The 23,740-nt window shown below is 40.0% G+C and overlaps 1 protein-coding gene across 2 annotated transcripts in view; it reads left to right on the top strand.

Moving 5' to 3' along the window:
* Positions 1 to 23,740, top strand: part of LOC125895479 (contactin-associated protein-like 4) — a 171,025-nt gene that overhangs the window by 126,993 nt on the left and 20,292 nt on the right. For both annotated transcript variants that reach the window (XM_049587347.1, XM_049587348.1), the window contains 4 exons: positions 1,460 to 1,587; positions 2,236 to 2,406; positions 6,797 to 7,015; positions 16,494 to 16,733. In XM_049587347.1, coding sequence (XP_049443304.1) covers positions 1,460 to 1,587; positions 2,236 to 2,406; positions 6,797 to 7,015; positions 16,494 to 16,733 — 758 coding nt within the window. The remainder of the gene's footprint in view (positions 1 to 1,459; positions 1,588 to 2,235; positions 2,407 to 6,796; positions 7,016 to 16,493; positions 16,734 to 23,740) is intronic.

Genomic DNA, 23,740 nt, shown 5'->3' with positions numbered 1-23,740 from the left:
ATTCCACAGCAATAAGGCTGAGTGCTGGAATCTGAAACACCACAGAGCTCAGAGAGCGAATGGTAGTGGTGAATGTGCAGATGAATCACTCGGCCTACGTACTTTAGCGTCAGCTGTTGTGTCGGCTGAAATGCTTGTCTTCATTTGAACATCTACCTGTAAACCTCCCAGAACAAATGAACACCGTCTAAAGAGCGAGTGTTAAAACATGTCCCACTTTCTCTAACACTGTTTAGTCTGAGCTGAGGTGGGCACAAGTTTTACACTGCATGAACACTCAACTTTCTAATGCTGATATCTTCTTCACATCCTTCTCCTCCTCCTTTTCTTCATCTTCTTTTCTACATTCTTCTCTCTTTTCTTCATTTTCTAATGGACCATCTCTTCTTCTTCTACTCCTCTGCTGCCTTCCTCTTCTTCCACCTTCTTCTTCTCTCTCCTCTTTCATGTTTGATTCTTTTTTCTATTATTCCCTTTACATTTCCTCTTTTTCCTTCTTTTGTGCTATTCCATCTCCTCCTCCTAATCATCATCTTTTCATCTTTCTTCTTCTCTTTCTCCTTCTTCCTTCCCTTGTTCTTCTCCTTCGCCTCCTTGTCATCTCCTTCCTCCTCACACTTCCTTTTTTTCTTTTTCCCTCACCACCACCTCCTGCTTTTCCCCTTTTGTCCTGCTCCTCCTCTTCCACTTCCACTACTGTCGTCTTCATCTCTAATATACTTTTTTACACTAACACTCCCTTTTTCCTTTGCTCCTCTCTCTTTTCCCTTTCTATTTTCTTTTTTTATCCTCTCCTTCTTCCCAATCCTCCCCCTTGTTACACACATCTACCTACTTCTTCTTGTTATCCACCCCTTTTCCTCTTTTCCTTTCCATCTTTTCCTTCTCCTCTTCTTCCTATGCTTTCCTTCTCCCTTTTCTAATTCCTTCTTCTGCTTCTCTTCCCCCCTCTTCTTTTTCCTCTTCTCTTCCCCCCATTCTACTTGCCCTTCTTCTTCCTCTTTCATCGGCTTCCTCATCATCTTTCCCCTTCTCCTTCTTATCTTTCTCCCCTTCCTCCCTCACCTTCTCCTTCTTCCTCTTGTCTTTCTCCTCACTTTCTGCCTCTTCCTCTTCTTTTTACTTTTCCTGTCTCCTTCTTCTATGTCTTCTTCCTCTTGTGTTTCCCTCCTCCTTCACCTCCTCCTTCTTCCTCTTGTCTTTCTCCTGACTTCCTGCCTCTTCCTCTTCTTTCTACTTCTCCTGCGGCTCCTTCTTCTATGTCTCCTTCCCCTGTCTTCTTCCTCTTGTCTTTCCTCTTCTCTCCTCCTTCTTCTTTATCATCTTTCTTCTCCCTCTGGTCTTCCTGCTCCTCCTCCTTATTCCTCCTCTTGTTTTTCTTCTTCTTTTTAACCTCTTCCTCATCCTTCTGCATCCCCCTCCTCTCCTCCTCCTTCCTATCATCCTCTTCATCACACAGGGCTAATGACTCAGGCCTGCTCACCCATAAGGAGACTCTCCCAGTCAGGTCTCTGGTGCTGGGTGACATCCAGCGGCTGGGGTCAGAGGCTGCTTACAGGGTGGGACCCCTCCATTGTCATGGAGACAGTAAGTCAGTTTTAATTGCTGATTATTGCATTATTATTTGCTGGGTTCAGTGTTGACACTTCTGTTTTCTTCCACATGTAGCCTATTGTTGACTCTTTGGATATTTCTTTAACAGTGTTTTGATTTGATATTATTAAAAGGGTTCATTCAGCTTTAGTGTGAACTGAACTAAAGCTATTCATGTATCTAATCTTCCCCCTGCCATTTAGTTTCTTAATGGAAAAATAGGCTGCGGCCAATTACACCAGCTAATTAACAGACCAGCAGCTAAAATATGACTCCCTTTGTGCTCTTTAATAACAGCTACTAATGAAAAGCTTTATAATAAACTAGTCTGAGTGATATATTTTACCTTGTTTTAATTGCTTCTAATTTCAGCCTTCAGCTTAATGAGTAAATAAATGAATAAATAAATGCCAAGCAAGATAAATCAGCATAAATGAGATAGCGTAGCTGGAGTTATGCCTTTGTTCTCAGCTATTTAGCTGAGCAGTTGGTGCATTTGTTTACAACACGATTTTCATTATACAGCCGTCATAATGAGATTCCTTTTAATAAGCGTTGTTTCAGAGTGATATATCCACTTTAAAAAAAATGATTTGCATCAGTAAGCATATAAAGCATTTGAGCACTTGGTATGTCTCTTAGAGAACTTCTGGAACGCTGCGTTTTTTGACAAGGAGACATCGTACCTTCACTTTCCCACCTTCCATGGAGAGCTGAATGCAGACATCTCCTTCCTTTTTAAAACGACGTCCTCCTCTGGGGTCTTCATGGAAAACCTTGGCATCAAAGACTTCATCCGGATTGAACTCAGCTGTAAGTGAGAGCTCAACAATGTTCTGCCTCATTATCATATACATGTTTCTGGGTTTTGTTCCCAAGAAACTGGATGGCATCAACCAAAAACAGCATGATGATGTTAAAGTCCCCCCCTTCACCCAAAAATGTGTTTTCCTTATTGTGACTTCACAAAGTTTGACAATAGAGGAATGTTTTTAACATTCATCTACTGAAAGGGGAAAATTTCTCCCTCTCAAAACTGTTTTTAAGATGTGCACATCTTAAAATTCAATTGGCGCAGCCGTCATTTTTTAATGTTCTAAAGCTTATTGGTAGAGAGTCAAATAGGAGTATTAGTCATAGCCTTCCAGTGTAGAGAAACAACTGTTGCCCCTGCCAGGACTTCTACACCCACATACTGAAGGAGAAGGCCCTGACTGAAGTTGCCCAAAGCAACAAAAAGTACAAGTATAAGAACCATTAATCTAGTAGGAACCTATTTAATACTTGGTTATTTAGCCTTTGGAAAGTTGCCTAGTCTCTACTTTGGGAAAATGACATCTTAAAATGTCCTTTTAACTAAAGTGTTTATTCTATTTATTTAGTTCTCTATACTTCATTAGAATCAAATGGATCCAGTGCCATTAAAATGATCATTTCATAAAGCCCATCAAGATTGAAAGCAGGTTAACATCCAACACTAGTGTAAACAGACTTTACATCTAATATAAAATCAATTATATAACCTATTAATAGTAATTTCTTACTTGTCCCACATTGTCCCGCAAATCATGTGTGCTGTGAAGAACAATAACGAGGTGATCACCCTGTTCACTTCCTGTTTCCACTTAGAGTCCAGGTTGATTTGTTTTAATGATGACAATGAAGGTCTGCTAACCTAAACAACATTTTAATTTTTTTTTTTTATTATTTATTAACCTTTATTTATACAGGTAAAATGTCATTGAGACCCAGGGTCTCATTTATAAGAGAGACCTGTTCCAGGTAGGCAGCAGCAGAACACAAAGTTACAGACTACCTGAACATACAGGAGACACAACACAAAACACAAACAATTTTAACACAGATACAGTGATTCCCTAACTTTATCAAAGTAAACAAAGTACTTTAACCAAATCCATGATTTTTGCCATAAAGCTAATCAAACATAGCTGTGTCAGATCAGAGATTTTTTTTCATTTGTAGCAATTTTGGAAAGCGCTAAAAGATGTCCTTGCCAATATAGGCATCAGATCTGACTTTGCTTTTATGCGTTGTTCTGTACGGCACAACATGCTTTTAGTTTCATACTAAACAGACCACATTGTTCAACAAGTGATCTGAGAGAACTAAAGCTTAATCTCTTTTAAATATTTTCCTTTTTTGCTTTCTGTCCCTCTCTCTGTCAAACACACACACACACACACACACACACACACACACACACACACACACACACACACACACACCTAGGACAAATGGTAGCCCTCCTCCTTGGGGAAACCCTGGCATTGTTACAGTGAAGCGTGTCTCTTATCTCGCTACAGCACTATTACTGCTGTTATTATGACAGCTGGTGTTGAGATGACTCTGTATCATTATTACTGCTGTTAACATGACTGGAGCTGGGCCAGAGAGCTGCCCCTGAATTAAGTTATGCCGGGGGGGGGTTTCTATCAAATAGTTCCACACTCCCACCGGTACAGCTTCCCCTCCGCTGTCAACATCATCCATGAAGGATGATGATATTGTGCTCATGCACAGATGTCACCTCTCTGCTAACTTCACCCCTAAATGTGGAGCGCAGGCATGCTGGCAGTGTTATGATGGATGAACAGACTCCATGTGGCCTTCAGGTCACCTCTCTTTATTATAGGTTAAGTTTTTAACCTAATAGAGTTGTGAAAATGCTGTGAAGATTAATGACTACAGCATGCCTACCTTTATCAGGTTTGGATTTTCAGTCCCACTAGGTTAGTACATACTTAGAACACATAGCTTAACAAGGAAGGACACTGCATTGGATTTGTGTTCACTAGATGACATACAGAACATGTCTATATGTTTTCTTTCTATGTGATGCGTCAGCAAGATAGAGAAAGTTCCAGACATTCAAGTGAAATAAGGGAGAGTCACAACAACTGTAACAGTTTCCAGTTTTCACTCTTTTACTCACAGAGTATTTTACTTACATGTATGTGGATGCTGTGTGATGTAACAAATGAAGTGCATGTGTCTTAATTGTAACATTGTTACATATGGCTGTAACACAGCTAAAAAAAATAGCATTAAACAGTTGGTTTTCATGTCAAATCAACAATATTTAAGTCAAGCAACAGTTTGTACACTGTTTTCATACCAAGCACGTGATCAGAACATAATAGTATTAATAAAAGGAGAGTTTGGTATTTCAGCCGTCACCTTCTTGGTTATTTGGAGCCAGAAGTAGCCATATTTAGACTAGAGGTTGGAGCTGTGGAGAATGCAGCCATGCCTCGCAGACAACATGTCACTTAATGTGGTCTGCACCTAATTGTGTGCAACTTTAAGCCTTAAAACAATGTTAAAGAGTTCCATAAAAGTTACCCCTGTACAGTTGTCATGAATGTTAAAATTAGTTATAGTTACCAAAACTGTTATTTTGTACCAGGCTGTTAACATATTTGTTGTGCTGTGATGATGGGTATTTTAACATGGGGATCTATGAAGACTGACTCACCTCTGGAGCCAGCCTCAAGTGGCCATTCAAGGAACTGCAGTTTTTGGCACTTCTATGTTGACTTCATTTTTCAGAACTGGAGGTCGCTGCTTGGCTTACAGTGACAATTCTAGTATGCCAGTGTTTAGCAGGTATGCTGTTGATGCTAATAATAACAGTTCTGCAGGTGTTTGGTCATAAACTACCGAACGAAAATGTCTGGACCGATGATGGTGTCAGACAAAAAGTTAAGAGATGACCAGTGTTCACCAAAGTTGAAATATAGTTCATCCTGTTCATGTATGTACAAGATTTCATGACAATCCATGGAATAGTTGTTGAGAGATTTCACTCAAAACCACACGTCAACATGTTGGTGATACCAGAGGAAGAGCAGGGCATCCCCAAGGGCATCCCCAAACTCATTTCACAGCAATCTGTAGAATATTTGTTGAGATATTTCTGTCTGGTATACTGGCATCACTGCAGAAATTCATTGGACAGTAAATGCTATAATTTTTCCATGAAACTAGATCCAAGTGAGATAATTAAACAAATTATATTCAGATCAGACATTGCTCCTCATTCAAAGAGAGACTACAAAATTTAAAAAAACATCAGATGTGATTTCAAATGCTGCAAATAATAAAGATCCAATGTAAAAGGCAACTGAAGTAAAAGTTGCTTGATACCACACAACTGTATGATCTCTGACTGCTGCTGAGACTTGGTTTCAGCAGTGCTGGCACACACACACACACGCACACACTCTCACACACAGAAACTAACAGATGTTAGTTTGTAGCTGCAGCCTTTCTTTCCTGCCTTGGGCTGATCTCTCAGATCTGTGTCCAGCTGTCAGTCCATCCTGCCAGCAGACAGGCGGGTGTGAGGAAGTCACTTTACACTTCTGCCAACATATAATGATGGAGGAACATGACTAACTAATGGGTTCATTGAAAGATGGCAAAGTCTGATGCCAAACTGATGGAAATGCATTTCCCATCAACACTGTGAAAGTCCCATGTTTTTTATCTAAGTCTGTCACACTAAAATATGAAAACAAAATGAGAGTCCTTGAAAGAAGAGAAGTATTCTTTTGGGTCTTTTTCTTAAATTTGGTAGGATATTTAAAAAAAATAAAGAGAAGAACACACTCCGCCTACTCCACCCACATAGTTAACTGTCTAGGAAGAACTGACAGGACAGGGTCGTCATACTTCTGCCGTAGACTGTTCCTCATTAGTTGGATGGATTCCACACATTTTTCATGGAACATCTGAAAAATGAGGTAACAGATTCTGAAACTTACATATTTTCTTCCTTATCTTCTCCGTGCAAATTCATGTTTGTCATTTACAAATGGACGTTCAAGTAAATAAAACTTACTTAACATGCTAGAACTTGAAGTGACAACACACAGTGCCTTGATGGATTGTTCAAAGTGTGTTGCTCTCTCAGTAAAGATGGAGCCGTGATGTGTTTGGAAGTGACATAAAGGATTTGCAATGTCTCATTCATCAGAGGACACAATTATCTCAAAGTGTCAGGGAGGGTTTGTTAATCAGCCCGTTAGAATTCGGGGGGGAACAAGTCAAACTCACTCTGCTGGGGTGACAGTCACCCAGGCATCCCAGTGCTTCCTACACAGCTTCTCACTCTTTTACACGTCTCCTTACACTCTTAATTCATCTGACTAACTTTTCTTCCCATAACCCTCATCTCCAGCCTCCTCAGAGGTCATCTTCTCTTTTGATGTTGGAAACGGGCCGTTGGAGGTGCGAGTGGAGTCAAGCGTCCCATTGAACGACAACCGGTGGCACAGCGTGCGAGCTGAGCGAAATGTGAAGGAAGCATCGCTACGTGTCGACCAGTTCCCTGCCACCACGCAGGAGGCTCCTGCTGACGGACACATTCATCTACAGCTCAACAGCCAGTTATTCATAGGTACGATGCAAGAGTGTGACTTTGTGTGTGTGTGTGTGTGTGTGTGTGTGTGTGTGTGTGTGTTTCCAGCCCTCAAAACGTTAGACATATGAGGAAAATTCAAAGTGAGAGAATTTAAAAAGCTTTGTAGCGTTAGGATTTGGATTTGGGGTTAAAAAGAGTCAGGGTTAGTTTAAGGTTGTAGACAGGATTAAGATTAGGCATCTTGTGGAAAGAGTTATTTATGGTGTTTGAACATTAACCTCATTAGCAGCTGAGTGCTGGTGATAATTGCTGTCTCGTCTTATCCTTTCTTATCTCAGACTGTGACTCTAGCAACACATTCACATTACATTTGCATTTCATTTGCTTGAAATTGAACTTTGTTGGACTTTTTCTTCTACAAAGTAAATTCTGCAATTTCTGCCCACTTTGCCATGCAGTTCACACAAACATTTTGGGATACAAGTTTTACTCCAACCCAATCACCAAAATGAATATTGACATTGTACATTTCAGCAAGCCATGAATATGTTACATTTTTATGTTTCATATGTTGTGGATAGGTTGAAACTTTATGCTTCTGTACATTTCGTTTTATGTTGTGACAACTTTTTGGCTAACATGTGGTTAGGTTCAGGCACAAATACCACTTGGTTAGGGTCAGGAAAAGATCGTGCTTTTAAATACCTTGTTTGGTTAGTGAAAACATTGCTGGACATGTCACAAACTGTCATTCACTAACAAAGACCACACCAATAAGGTAAAGATTTTGAATGGTTTATTGCGTATGATGGATTATGGGTTCGGAGGAAAGCGTGAAGGGGTATGGATCGAAGGGATGAAGGGATGAGGGTCGAGGGTCGAATGGATGAGGAATGAAAGGATGAGGGTTGAATGGATGAGGGATGAAGGGTTGAGGGTCAAAAGGATGAGGGTTGAGGGTCGAATGGATGAGGGGATGAGGGTCGAAGGTTGAATGGATGAGGGATGAAGGGATGAGGGTCAAGGGCCAGATGGATGAAAGGTCAGGGATGACTGGGTAAAGATCAAGGGATATAGCGTGAGGAATGCAGGGATGAGGGTTGAGGGATGATGGGATGGAAGACTAAGGGTTGATGGATGAAGGCTGGGTTCCTGGGTAGTAGGCGAGCACGATGGTCGATGTGTTGGGTTGAAGGCAGGAACGCAGGAGGGATCCCGGGAGTGAGGCGAAGAGAAAGAGAATGCATCAGGTGTGCTTAAATACTATTGGGCAGAAATGGGATTTGTTCAAGGCGTGGTCTTTGTTCCCCAACATAGTTATAAAACTACATTTAAAAAATACTCACTTTTGTCACTATAAACATGGCTGCCCCGCCCTCTTTAAAAGATACATGCTTTTGTTGTTTGTTGTTCTCGAACAGTCGTTTGTTGCTGGCAGCTTTCTATAGGTGTCACGCCATCCACCATCCCCTCCTCCTCCTCACTAGAAACTCAGCTCTTATACACATAATCAAAACTCTCTCTTTAGAAATGTTAATATGATACATATGAAACACCCAAATGTAACATGTCTGTGGTTTGCATAAAAGTACAATGCCACAGGGGCAGCTGGCCAATAGAGGGCGATAGGGTGCCACCCCTCCTTGAGCCACAAAAGAAAAGAAAGATGATGATAATAAATGTATGATTATCATCATCATGATTATTGTCACATACACACACAATATATTAATTATTCTGATAATTTTCACTTGAAACAGCTCATCCTGCCTCTGAATATCCAATCAGCCGCAGTGTGAAGTCGCGTTCCGACCCTTTGGGGCAGTATCAACCTTGCTGGAAATCGCCCCGATTCATTCATAGACTTTCATGTAAAAGGCTTTTTTTTCTAAATGTAGGCATCCCAATACAATCTCTATGGGTTCCGGGAGGGCTTGCCCCGATGTGTTTTCATCATACGTAAACCACCAAGTATCATTCATGTGCTCCTTGGGTGGTCCGATTTCCCATGTGGGGAAGTCATTCTTCGGTACTTCATTGTGTGTTCATGAGCGTTTAAGTCGTAATGTGGAGACAACATGGACATTACAAAGAAGATGTGTTGTATTTTATCTCTCAAAATGTTTAAAAAACACGTCGTCAAACATTTAGTAGTCCAATGTTTTCACAAGGGAAAAAAACGATAAAATTACACTAAAATTATGTTTAACAGAGCTTTCATACAGCTTTGCACACACATTACTCTTAGATGGATTACTCGTGTATGCAGGCTCACACAGAAATGCCATACATATCACATGAAAGCGCAGGAGCAGAGCTTACCACACACATCATTGTGCTGTCATCCCATCACGCTATAAATACAGATCAATTGTCTACAAAATAAAAACCTGACGAATTTGTTTACAATCCATTATACAGATCTTGTTATCAGTCACTTCATATAGTGAGGAATATCGTATCTTACCACGTCTTAGGCTTGTGTGTGTTTCTCCCTGTCTATACACATTTGTAGTCCAGCTTTCAACATGCAAATATCTCCATATTGTCCAGTTGACACTTGTCAAACTTTGTATGTCAAGACCAGCGCACTTCACCCAAACAACTGAGGCCTAATTATGCATGCTGACAGGGCAGTAGTCACCATATTCATTGAGGGGAACAGGTGCAGGTCAGGTCAAAGAGCAGTGATACCATGTGATGTGCATTGTATTAAGTTGTAGGGTATGCCTGGATTTATTTCTTTAATCAGAATACAAAATGAATTTCCACTTAGCTATAATAAAATGTTTTCTGACTAAGACTGACAATGACTTAGTGAATACCTTACTCATTTTTATTTGATTAATGGTAAAACAGGTCTCTGTTCACATTCAAAGGTATTTGTGTGGGCAAACTGATGAAAATTAGTCTGTTGATGACCACAGTGGATTGTAGAGCCAAATAAATTCAAATTTACCCATTGAACAGGTCACCTCAGCATCACCACAACAATTGCCCCCCTGAGAAATTTGGCAGGAGCTGCCACTGCAATGCCAGCATATTATTTTGGTGACTGGGCTTTTAATTTTGCATCACATAAGTCCCACATGGGCAGCTGTTGAAGTTCAAGAAACCAAGCAGCTGCATGTGTCGAATTGCAGTAAACCTCATCCTAAGAGTCCTTTACAACCCAACTAGACTGAGGAGCTTAGAAAGTGGGAGGTGGTGTTAACAAGTGTTGCTAATATTGGCTGTATTGATGAAAAAAGTCTCTCTACTAGAAAAGCAGATGCTGAGTCCATGCCCTCTAAATACTGAATCAATAATTACCCTTGATAAAGAAGTGTAGTCTGTAAAGCTGCACCTGCATCTGTGCAGGTCCCAATTGACCTGCAGCTACACGAAAGCAGATGTGTTACGTAGTCATTAAAAGTTGGGTAATGTTTAGCTCTTATTTTGACAAGCAGCTAAACACTGCAAGCATTTTACCCTGTAACACACTGACTTTGGCACCTCTTAATAGGGTCCAACTTCTCTGCCCGGCAGTAAAGGGGATTGTTAAGGGCGCCATTATCCATAGGGGGCGCCACAAATGGGGGAAGAAGAAACCCTACTAAATAATAGAGAAAATAATATGGAGGCCTTTTTTCTGGGTCCCCTTGTTACACTTTACCTGCTCTCTGGGGGAGACGGAAGAGTTATCCGTCATCACATGAACCCTGAAACACACTGTATTATTGTCATGTCAAAATGACAAAAGCTCTCTGGTGTCCACTCAATAACCACTACACCAGTGAGAAGAATGTATGTGAAGAGAACGAAAATGAAAAGCAACATCTGTGTGGAAGTCAGCAGGAGGACAACTACTAACCTCTGAGCAGCCGATGCCTGCAACTAAACAGGTCACGGAAGTTGCATTGATTTACATTGTGAAGTGTTCAGACTCTATTCAGTAAAATGAGTGTTGGGTGAAATTAAATTCTAATGTCCTCATGATGTGTTCAATGTAATCTTGTAAAATATAGCTTTTGGCAAGGAACTTGAATAAATGCAGCTGTTTGAAGGAGCAATATAAAATAGATATTGAAGAGGGAATTATGATGTAACATATGTAGTAAAAATGCTTTTCATGTGAAAGAAAGTTACATTATAGGTTGTTTCATGAATGTGTGTTATTGACTCTGTGCTCAGTTTGGTAATAAATGTGCAGTACTTTGTTTGTTGAGCTGCAGCAAACAACTTTTTGGGGGGTGGGGGAGCGGATATGGTGGTTAAAAAGATGTTACAAATGTAAGGTTTAATTTTTTAAAAAAGGCTCAGTAATTTCCTTAAACAGCCGGATAATGTATTTTTAAGCGAACATTACTCAAACAGGAGCAAAGAGTGCATTTGTTAGGGACTATTTTCCCATGTGGACCGATGCACATTTGGTGCTCCAGTGAGTATTCCTGGCAGCAGGACAGTGTGTGTGTGGGATTGACTCAAAATAAACTACAGTGGCTGTGTTCATTGTTGTAAAGGATGTGTCACCCAGTGCAATACTGTGACTCACTGATGTCATTTTGGAAAACTATAAACATTTTGAAATCGAACTGTGACAAATTGTAGCCATCAGAGTAAACCATAAACCATACATTCAAGCTGATTCTTTGATATAGAAGGATAGATTTTGGGTCAACTTTTCAACGACCCTATTTTTCTGTGTTCTTCTCAACTTTATCATTTTAAACTCTCATATCTTCACTTCATCTCTTCCACAGACTGCCGCAGTTATGTTTAACCTCTTGCTCTTATCTGTCCAACTGTGTTTGAGGAGATGAAAATCCACCTTTGGTTATGAGGCTTTATCTTTCTGCAAATATTATGGACATTTGTTCGTTGTAAACACACACTACAGAGAAAATAGACCATCAAATGTTGATTAGATTGGAGAGATGCAGAGAGATGGAGCTGGGCATTGATTGGCTGGCTGTGTTAAGATAATAATCCTCCGCGAGCAGCCAGAAAGAAGTGACCGCAAGTTGTTCTCCTTATATGGGCAGCACTGTCCCTGTTGGTGTTTACCGGTGATGAAGGGGGATTCATAGGTTTGTATGGAAATGTGATGGGATTATGAAATAGACCGCTGTGGGAGAAGGTGTTTGTGTTTGACAAAGACATGATTTACTGCAAAGCAGTATGCATTCCTGTGTGTCTCCTTCCTTGTTTTGGAAAGTGGAGGGCCATGTGCTCCACAAATTGTTATTGTTAATCCATAATGTTAGCAGCCTCCCATCTGTGAAATCATAATTCACAATACTGCAAAGACAGCTATATTGCTATGAATAGTGTGTCCCATTTGTAATATATAAAATTGCCCTGTATAACTTAATAAGACAGGGTATTCCATAGTTTGAATTAATAAGCTGTAATATTGCCTTGGGTGAATTTATATGACACAAAGTTATTCTGGTTCAAATTCATTTATTGCCAGGGGAAGGAATTAATCCGTATACACACTATAACACACATCCTTGTACGAGCTTAAAATAATAATTGTATTGATAGATATGCGTTGTTATAGTGTGTGTGCCTGATGTGAACAGATATTTGAGTTTATGTCCTCTTGCTTAGTTGTTAGCAGCCATGACAGCAGGGCTGGTATTGTTCTCACCTTGTGTGTGTGTGTGTGTCATCATGGCAAAATGCAGTCCTGGAGACACCTGCTGTAGCTGGAATTACTACAGAAACCATTTTAAGTAGCCTATTTTGCCAGGTGTTTATATATCTGTGTAGTCTGACTCACCAGATGTAGACTTTGGCCATAAAGCTAGGAGAGGAAAAGAGCCGCCGAAATTGGCCTGCCTTCTCCTTTCATTCCCTCTGCTATCTGCGTGTTACTGTATTCATATCCCCTTCACTATGGGAAACAACAACAACTTTGGAGCTAACAGCTTACACGCTGAAAATGGCAAGTTTTGACAAAGATTTGGATCGTGCCATAAGGCATATCTGCTTTGTTGTTTCGGTGAATTGTTGTAAAGATCTACAACAAATAAAACAACTTGCGAACGCACCTCAGAAAGTCCCAGACTCCGTCTCTCAGGATTCTCATGCCACATGTTGATCTATTTACTTACACGGCCAGTCGGAGTTGCTTTGCCACAAATTTTAAAAAATGTTAAGAGCTTAAGTACAGTCATGCTTCACCTCTAGGGCACCAATAACCAAATTATGTTTGTCTTTTTTTATCACTAAAAGTTGAATCACACAGTGACATAAGACTGTTAATTTTTTTTTGTGATGTTTTCTTTTGGGGACCCAATTACGTGACAGTGCTAGCCTCCCTATGTGCAAATGTTCTTCCAAAACAAGCTCAACCCTGTCACTATTTAGAAAGAGCAGTATCACTGCATCCTTGGCTTAGCGCTGCCCAACTCAATTGTGATTGGTTTAAAAAGACAAAAACAAGCCAGAGCGATTTTTCCCCTTTAGCAGAAAGATAATCAGTGATTCCAGACCTTTCTATAGCACATAATGTTGTGGAGACAGGTCTGGCTACATGAGACTTTCTGACATTTAAACAACATTTCGACAGATTTTTTTTTCACTGTGATAGTGTCAAAACTGTGCAAGTTGCAGTCATGAAACATTGCAGGCTTGAGATCAAAATAAAGGCGGAGTGAAAAGATGGATGAGGTCCAAGCAGAATACTGGAAGTATCGGGGGTAGGAAGTAGGGAAGGGCCATGAATTACTGCTGGTGTGATCACATCACAAATTTACTTTAGTTTGTGTAATTTGTTTTGGAATTTAACCCTGTTTCTGTAACAACGTATTTTTTGTGTACTTGCACTGTGTATCTTGAGAAATCAGTTAAATGACTAAAATATACCCACAGTGTTGCAAGACCAACATGTGCATGCCGGGCCTAGCTAAGATGCTCATGGTGGAATCTTGCCATTGTCAACTCAACAACAAACCAGTGTGTGTGTGTGTGTGTGTGTGTGTGTGTGTGTGTGTGTGTCATGGTAATATGTGGTCCAGATGAGATGAACTGTAGCCAGAACTACAGAAGTCATTTTCAGTATTTTGTTCGGTGTTTATATGTTTATATGTGGAGACAAATGTTGTCACCACATTAGTGTTGTGGCTGTGCAAGAAGCAGTAATGACACTTTAAAGGTATGCATTTGAGATCAGAAATTAAGGCCAAGAAGATGGTCATGGTCCTAGCAAGGGGATTGGATGTAGGTGGGGGTAGGAAAGAGCCCACATTCATTTGAAGTCAAGGATCACTGTATTCGTTTATATTTACCAGTCATTTTTGTTTCATTGTCTGAGTTTTGTCTGCTTTTCTGGTTAATTCTAGTAAGGTTACACTAAGGAAGGCAGCTAGCTCTTTAAAACTGAAAATCAATTGTGCTCTCAGGCTGCAAATGTCCTTCTGTGCAGTTCAGGTGTAGTAACAGCAAGATGTTGCTCCGCTTTTGTATACCCTGATATTTTATTGAACTTTGCGAAAAGGTCTAAAGATAGTCTTTAATTTAATAGCTCTATCATATCACCATGTTTATTAAACACTATAGTTCTCTTGCTTTGGCATATTAACACCATGAGCTGAGGTTAAAGTGTCTGACGTCCTGTCAAGGTCTTTCTTTTGACTCCTGCAGGACTTGTTTCTCTGGCAGTTCCTGTCCTTTTTTTCTCTCTTTGTTAGAGCCTCTGTCCCTCATGAATCTGTCATTGGTTTTTTAACCACAGTGCGCTAAAGATTAGATCATTTTTTTGCAGTCACAACCAATATTTTCTCTAAACTCCACAGTCTATTGTAGCTATTGCTGGTTTAGTCAGTATTTAATAGAAGTTTGCTGTGAATGTGTTTTATCCAGCGTAATCAAATTTTTCCTCATAGAGCCATCGAGAATGTTTAATTAAATTTCTCACTCTATGTGCTCTTAACGTGCTGTCTGTGTTTAATAACTGACTAGAGCCTCACATAGGTTAGAGATTCAGTGGTATGAAAAGCTTCTCTTGCTGAACATTTGAGGCTTTTCCAGACTCAAACTGCGAGAGTAATACCCTGCCAATTCCAGTCTGCAAGAACAATAACAACTGTCATGCGCGGATATAAAATAAGACGTCGCCAGCTTTGAACTCCGGGAGAAATGTAATTTTGCCAAGTCTAAACTCTGTGAACAGTGTGAGGCTGCTATATTAGAATGTTAATTATCAGGTGAAAGGAGGAAGAGTCTCTTCTTCTTGCCTGCTAGTGGAGAGGATGAATATCAGACACCAGATGGCTAATCATCCACACAGTTAGCCAATCAACAGCCAGCACAGTGTTACAGGCAGAGTGTCAGTGCCCTGCGGAGCAGACATGGCCTCGTTGTACTTTAATGGCAACATGTGCCTGTCAATCATAATTTACCTCAGAGAAAACAAAAAAGGTATAGATTTACAATCAGAGGCAGAATGAAAGGAGGAGTGTGACCACTGAAGCCGGGTTGGGTGGTCTTGTGCCAAATGTTCCTACTCTTTATATCATAAGGTGGGTAGAAATGTTTTTGTTTGTTTTTTTGGCTTGTGAGAATTTGGGCTTTACTACCCCCAATGACATTTTGCGCTATATTCAAATCAATTGGCCCCTTTACTTCTCCAATTAGTATAGCTAAACAGATACATGAGATCAGTTCAATATGTCTGAAACGCAGAGACTGATGAAACCAAAATGGCACTTAAACATATTACAACTAGGCTAAACATTTTTTATTTCCTTTCATATTATTATTAAACAGGCCTCATGAAAAAAAGTCTCATTAAAGCTTCCATCTGTTCAAGTAAGTGGATAATTTTATGTTACATAAAAATTATTTCAATGATTTGGTGGAGATAATGTTTTAGGCTTCCAAGCCGTTGACAGCCATGGCTGGAGTTGATATGTTTTCAGGTTGTCTGTCTGTCTGTCCATCTCGCCATCTGTCCCATTCTGAGGAACACGAAATGTCAAGAACACCTCAAAGGAATTCTTTGAATTTGGTACAAATGTCCACGTGGGTTCAGTGGTGAGCTGATTAGAATTTGGTGGTCAAAGGTCACTGTAAACATGCCTATCCCAGCTGATATTGGGCGAAAGGTAGGCTACTCCCTGGACAGGTCGCCAGACTATCACAGGGCTGACACATAGAGACAATCATTCACACTCACATTCACACCTATGGACAATTTAGAGTCACCAGTTAGCCTAACCTGCATGTCTTTGGACTGTGGGAGGAAGCCGGAATACCTGGAGAAAAACCACGCTGACTTGGTCCAGACAGACATGGTTGTAAACTGCAAGTGAAACTTGACGGGTTCCAGTAGGCATACAACTGTCAGGCTATAATTCTAGTTTAGTTTATAAAGGCACATAACAGGGATGCTCTTGAACACATGACGATTGGGCAGGTTTTAATCTTTGATTGGGCAACATGGTGTCAGTTAAATATGGGGCACTTCCCACTGAGTGTGTTACTACTAGGATATCATGTGTACAATATTTGTTTTTGTTGGCAGGAGGAACTGCATCAAGACAGAAAGGCTTTCTTGGCTGCATCCGCTCTCTGCAGCTGAACGGAGTCACTCTGGACCTGGAGGAGAGGGCGAAGATCACCCCAGGGGTACGACCAGGGTGCCCCGGCCACTGCAGCAGCTACGGCTCCCTCTGCCAGAACCAAGGTCACTGTGTGGAGAGAGCCAGTGGTTTCTCCTGTGACTGCGACCATTCAGCCTACACTGGAGTCTTCTGTCACGAAGGTACATATATTCAGAAACACACTGGACACTCTCTGCCAGTAAATACACAGATCCAAGGACTAGAACCCCTTCACTCACAAAATAACCATTTGTATATCAGTTATTCACTTTGTGATACCTTGAATTTGTGAAGTAAATTTTGTTATTTTCTCATGCCTCACCAGTGGAGTAAGAATCCAAAAACTGTGAACATTCTTGATGAACTGCAGTAAAGAGATCTGGGTTTAGTTTAACAAAAAACTACATCAAACATCCTTTTACAAACCCTCACACAGCTCGTGCAGTGTAATCCAAGTCTCATTTATCCTGTCGTGTACTCAGTATTTCCCCTAACACATGCATCTGCTAAAACTATGCAAAACACTTCTACATAAACAGTCACGGGCAGAGACAAGCAGCGTGCCTGCATGTGTTTGAACTCTGCTCAATAGAATGCTTGAGTGTTGTGTTTGGGAAGCACTGGATAAATGAGGCTTGGATTATAATGCAGGAGTTATGTGAGAGTTTGTAAACGGATGTTTTGATACAGTTTTGCTGCTGTTAAATGCGCCCCCCCTTTACTTCTGTTCATGAAGAATGACATTTTTGGATTCTTTGGTCAGTAAGAGACAGCTTTGCTCCTGTTGCCAGTTTTCCAAGTCATGTCTCTGTCAAGCTACTGCTTTCTTGAACTTTCATCATAGTTACAGATAACATGATTTCAGATGTGTAAAGTTTTAAGTTTAGCAGACATTTTAAGAACCCACACTTTCCAGACAGATCCAATTATATTTGACGGACAGACTGACACACTGGACGAAAAGACCCGAGAGAAACCGGTCTGATATTATCTTGAAAATAAAAAGCAGTCTCTCCTCTGACTTTAAATTGGCTCATTTAGTTTTCTGTCCCTACAATTGCCTTGACAATTTAATTTCCTTGTGCAAAACAGATGATAGGCTAATTTGGATGAAGTTCATTATAGGTTTTTGTCAAAGGACAGCAGAGTGGGCTGTATGCTATAAAATGCTCCAGATATGCTCCAGGTAAAGAATGAAATAGGGGGTCTAAACATTAAATGCGGGTTTTAAAGATTATATTTATGCTGTAACTGTTTTTAAGTTTCATCATTATAAGCAGTGTCTATTACTATAATAAGGGACTGAGGAAGTCTCTGGTCGCAACTATAGTTGTAACTTTTAGTAACTACAGCAACAACAATAATTAATTGTGTTTTTGTGTTAGTCAATATTGAATTCTTACCCTAATACCTTAATTTCTTATTCATATGTCATATTGCACCTTTCTCATATGGTATCAGCATAGCATTAAAATCTTGGCTGTTTGATTTGAAGAGCAACCTATTCTGCTGCTAATCACTGCATTTTAGTTTGCCAGCTCAGCCTGTGCGTCCTATTCGGAGGCTTTCCAAACAAAGAGGAAGACATTTGTTTGCCAGTTAGATGTAGCAGTCACAGGCAGAGAGATGCATTAGTCAGACTCACGGAGGAATAACACACCTACATCAGAAAAGCCACATCCACTGCGACGGTATCTGAAGGTCCAGTCACTGAAATGTCTCATTGTGACATCTGGCTTATCATCCCTTGTTGTTTGTGTAACTAATGAGAAACAAAGGCAATTGTTCACTAAGCCTCGTTCCCCTTAGTCACAACTGCTTTGCCTGTCAAGTCTTTCACAGTTTACAGCAGATATGTGACAGATTTAGCACTTGATTAAAAAAGTTTGTTCTTTATTTCAGACAGAGGAAAACAAAATCAAGCTTAGCTGGCAACTGTTGACTTTGCTGGCTCAAATAACAAAAGTTGCTTGCCTATTAAAGGAACAGTGCGTACAGTTTTGGGAGATTTAGTAGAATCTTGTGGTGAGGATTGCAGATTGCAACCAGCTGAAACTTCTTCTGGGTGAAATTTCTTTAGTATTCATTGTTCGGGGGCAGGGGGGTATTGTGAGCTGAATTATCCACAGAAGTCTCTTACTCTCCAGAGTAAGCAGACCAGATGATTAAAACCAGTTAGAACACTGAATAAATCAGTTTCACGTTACAGAACAGTGTTTCTCCAACATCATTTGGTACGTCACAGTTGACTGCTCGCCCAGTGCCTGCTATATGTGCTCATCTTTTTTTCTCTTCCAACTTTTTTCTCCCTAACTTTCTGATCCAGACATTAAGGAGGTTTTTTATTAGGAGCCAAAATATCTGCAGAGGTCTTCTTCTCTTCAAAACAAATGGACCTGGTTATTTAAACCAGTAAAAACTCTGATTAAAGTAGCTTCACGTTACAAATCAGTGTTCCTCCAATGCTGTTTGGCATGTTGAAGACTGCTGCTAGCCTGGCCCCTGGTAATGTGGCTCACCTTTGTCTCTGATACCTTGAGATTCACAAATTAAGGAGATTTTTTATCAGGAGCTGAATTATCCACAAAGGTCTCCTCCTCTCCAAAACAAATGGATCAGGGCCCGTATTCACAAAGAATCCTAAGACTAAAAGTAGCTCTTAGTGACGTCATTCTAAGACACTACTGGCTTGATAGTGCAGGGATAATGTTTGTGGTTGACTTCATCAGGGATGAGCTTACTTTTCCCACCCAGCGTAGTAACGCAATAACGCCCGCTTTGGATTGCAGCACGTACCAGCACTTCTCACTCTCATCGCTTGTGCGTAAAAGGAGAGGGAACGACGCATTGATGTGTCGGGCAATGCGCTCCCAAGTCTGCCTCTTCCCTTGTGCCGTGATTCCGGGACCGAATTTCCTTCTTACAGCTCCTTTGTTCTCCTCCACGAGCTGTGCCAACAGCAGGCACTGCTCTTCTGTCCAGTTCGGCTTTCTCATTCTTTTTTTCTCCATTTCGTTTGTTGTTTTGGTCATTCTGCCAAATCAACCACTTTTTACAAGGAGGCCAGCAATCAAAGTAATTGCTGACAGCTGAGTCTGCCTCCACCATTAATATCAAATAGATTAAGTAGTAAAAATACCAGCATGGCAAGTACACATAATAAGCAAATCGATATCATAATCGGCATGTGAATGAGGTACATTCAAACATTTTGAAGCTGTGTAACAATTAATTTAATTTTGCTGAATTTGATCATCATGACATAAAATTATTTTCACAATTACACATTTCTTAATAGCCTACAGTCTAAGTTCTATGATCGGTTCATTTCACTGTCCATTCATTACTAGGAGCGCTTTTTTTTTCTTTTTGTAACAACCAATCACAGCTTTTAGAAGACCGCGTCATACCTAGCAATGGGGTCAACCACACCTCCTCACTAAGATAAAAGTTTCTGTCCCCTCCTTGCTCAGAGTTGCTCTCAGAAACTTCCTGAATCACTCTTAGGCTAAGATTCCTTGCTAGGAATTTTTATGCTAAGTTAGGAGTTCTCTAAGAGGACTCTGAGAATCTTTGTGAATATGGGCCCAGGTGATTTAAACCGGTTAAGACACCGAGTAAAGCAGTTTCATGTAAAAAACAAAACAATCAAAGGGCTGGTATCACGGAGGGGCTGCAGTGGCCAAAATGCAAAAATGCAAATGGCCCTTTTTAGAGCCTGTGTTTGATTTGTCCGTTGTGGACTACTGTAGAGACATGGCAGTAAAACATGGAAATCTCCATGGATGTGTATATATAAACCACTCATTCTAAGGTAATGAAAACTCAACAATTCTTATTTTAAGGTGACTATACAGTAAAGAAAACATACTTATTATATTATATTGCATTTCTGCCAATATATAAATCCCACACACTGGACCTCTCAGCAAACTTTAGCTTCATAAGTTTGTTTTAAAAAAATGCTCTCTTCTCTTTGTTTCCATCTGACTTTGAAAACAAGAATCTTCTACATCTTCTTACATATGCACTTGATATTGTGCCAAAACACCATAGGCTAAAGCTGCATGTCCCAAGCAAAAAAGCCTACCCATTTGGTGATCCATGAAGAAAACATATAGATTAAAGAAAAGGCACTGTTCTTGCACTGCACTGCAGAACTTATTAGTTCTACAGTATGAAGTATATGACAAAAGAAGAATCTGACTGTTTGTGTTGAAATAAGCCTGTTGTACTGAAAAGAAGGATTTAGATTTTTCGTTATTGCTTGTAGTTTCAAACAATTTGTTCACTTTGTAGTTGGAAAGAAAAGGGATTTTAGGATAAGGACTAACCAATGTGTTTGGCAAATGTAATAATATCTTGGATAGTATGGCCGGGGGCTGCTTGAGTGTACTCAATCATCCGATCGAGCAGGAGAGCCACTAACTTTAGCCCACCCCCTGATATAGTAGCATCCAGGACACATAATAGGGAAATACTACTCACTATAGATATGCTATTTTTCCATGTACCCCCACATAATTATGTACTATGAAAGGCCCCTGTTCTTGGAGGTAATGCTGAGTTACTATTAGCCAGACATGCAATTGTTGCAGCTTGGCATGAACTGTTGTGTCAAGTTACCGTCACTAAGCTATGATTGGGTGAGTTAGTCAACCGTCAACAGTCAACCAACCCAAATTTGAAATATCCAATATTTCTCATATGCATTATTTTAAGGATTACCTCAACTCTTTCAGACATCTAGAATAAAAACTACAGCAATAAAACTTGAAATGCAGCAACTTCTGATTCCTTTGTCAGCCAACAGATGGGTTTATTTTAAAGCTTTACACAACACAATTATTATGACCCATCTCTGGTGCTTTAATGAGGAGAGGAGAGCAAAGATCAGACGGCCTTCTGAAGAGGATCCTTCAGTCAGCAGACATTAGACTGACCATGACCGTCTCTCGATCACTGCCAACACAGCTCGGCCTCTCAACGCTCATTCTGAGCCGGTCATAATGAGCCTGTTCTGTCCTGAAGGTCAAGCATCGGGATTATCTTAAAGGATACTTCAAGCTCACCATGCTATTGAGTCTGCCATGTGATGCATCAAGGGCTTGTTGAAGGGTGCTGAAAGTCAACATAGTATCAAACTCAGACAGTGCTGTAGAAATATGTTGTTAAAGGAATAGTTCAACATTTAGGTAAAGATGCTTATTTATTTTATTGAGAGTAAAAAAGAAGGATTGCTACTGTCATATCTGTCTGTTCATATTAAACAGATATGAGAAAGCAGATAAGTAGGGCTGATCCCTGGTAGACCCCTCAGTTGACTGAGATTCTTCAAGTCAAGCAGCAGGGATGTTTCAGTCCGTCTGTCATTAAAGTAATTAGCATGCATTAGCTCATAGGGCTAGCTCAGCTATTATGTTACGTGAATTTCGCTGTCACCCTGCACATCCAGCAGAACATAATTCTGACTCAGGTACAGCCCTATAAACAAGTATATTTCCAAAGAAGTTTAACTCTTCTTCTAAATTGCAAACAGCTTTAAGTATTAGAAAGTTAATTTACCAGCTAAATTCAACAACTAACAGAAGAGGATATCCAATAAAACACATTTTCTTTCTTTTTTTTTTTTTTTTACATGAAATTGGCAACAAATTAGGCTGAGCTGAAAGGTCAACAGTTGTTTGGTGCATCCAGAGTCCATATTAAGGAAATACTAATACAGAACATGTGGTTAAAAGATCTGCTGATATTATTTCAACTGTAAATACATTTTATTTTATTTCCAGAACATTAAACATATCCACCGTATCCCTAGCCCCCATGATACCCTGCATGAATCATGGGTGCAACTTCCAGTGTCGAACCAGAACTGGCTTTGGTAACTGAACACTTTTTGGAGTGACTTGGAAATAAAACACATGGAACACACCACCGGCATTAGACAGGATAACATGATATTACCTCTAATATCTCTGACAGCCATCTCAAAGCATTGGTTGTTTCCATTTAAAACAAGTGTGTTAGAAATTAGCTTGCCTTGCTTCGTTTGCATATCGTTAAATTTAACGGAGCTCAAGATAGTTCACGATAAACATTTACTTCTAATAGACGATTATGATTTCTTGCGACTCATAAACAGACACTAACACATTCGGCAAACATTTAACATAATTCAGTATTAATTCTAGCTCCATGTGAAGTGAATAAACATGATGTTTCCCAGCTAATTATCTGCCTGTCTGCCTTAACAACACAGTTTACACAATTTTATAACTCCTGATTTATTAAATCTGAGTTCTACTGAGTGAAACACAACGCTGACTTTAGCAGCAGACCTCAGTTATACCAGGAATGTAAAGTAGTGAAATAAATGACTTTGGGCATTCGTTTTATGTGATATGAAAGAAGTACAGTAAATCAGTAACGCATTCTCAGCTGAGATGACTAAACATATAATTCAAGGTGTGCTACTACTTTATTTTCCTATGCAGGATGAGAATACAGTCAGACAGGGACAGACAGGAACATGATGTGCTAACACTGAGTTACAGACCTGTCATTCTATGTGTCATTTTCGTCTGCAAATTCTGATTTAATACTTCTCTGCTCTCAAAACTTTGATTTTATTATTTCTTATGTCATTCTAAGCATGTGAAAACATAGTGTATACATTGTCCACAAAAATACAGTACAGATTACGTCCTGTATTAATTCAGTAAGGAACGGTGCATTTTAGTTTTTAAAAACCTATTTGTCTCTGTCGGTAGACAATGGAAACTGGACCTTTGGGTAGAGAAACAATCCCGTTTTGTTCTGGGTGCATGTTTGACACTGTTGTTGAAGCAACAAATTTAGCTTAGTCTGGTTGCTACAAACATTACAGATGTAGACAGAACGACAGGTACCAGAGCTCCACAGGGACATTTAATAATATGCTAATTTAACGTTGGTTTACTATCTGTTAAAATGAAGCCGTATTTGCTGAATTGAAGGCAAATTACTTTCAAAAAGAACCATCGTTCGCAGCTAGCCACCAAGATTAGCCACTGAGACAAACCTCAGACAGTCAATGCGACTAACTACTTCCACTATCTCCCTGGAGGTTGTACCCATAATCTTTTCTGCAGTAGCACCCTCAGGAATAAGGTGGATAAAACAAGAAAAG

This window comes from Epinephelus fuscoguttatus, linkage group LG10 (assembly GCF_011397635.1).
Source record: "Epinephelus fuscoguttatus linkage group LG10, E.fuscoguttatus.final_Chr_v1".
Taxonomy (NCBI): Eukaryota; Metazoa; Chordata; class Actinopteri; order Perciformes; family Serranidae; genus Epinephelus; species Epinephelus fuscoguttatus.
This window is presented reverse-complemented; position numbering and strand designations above follow the sequence as displayed.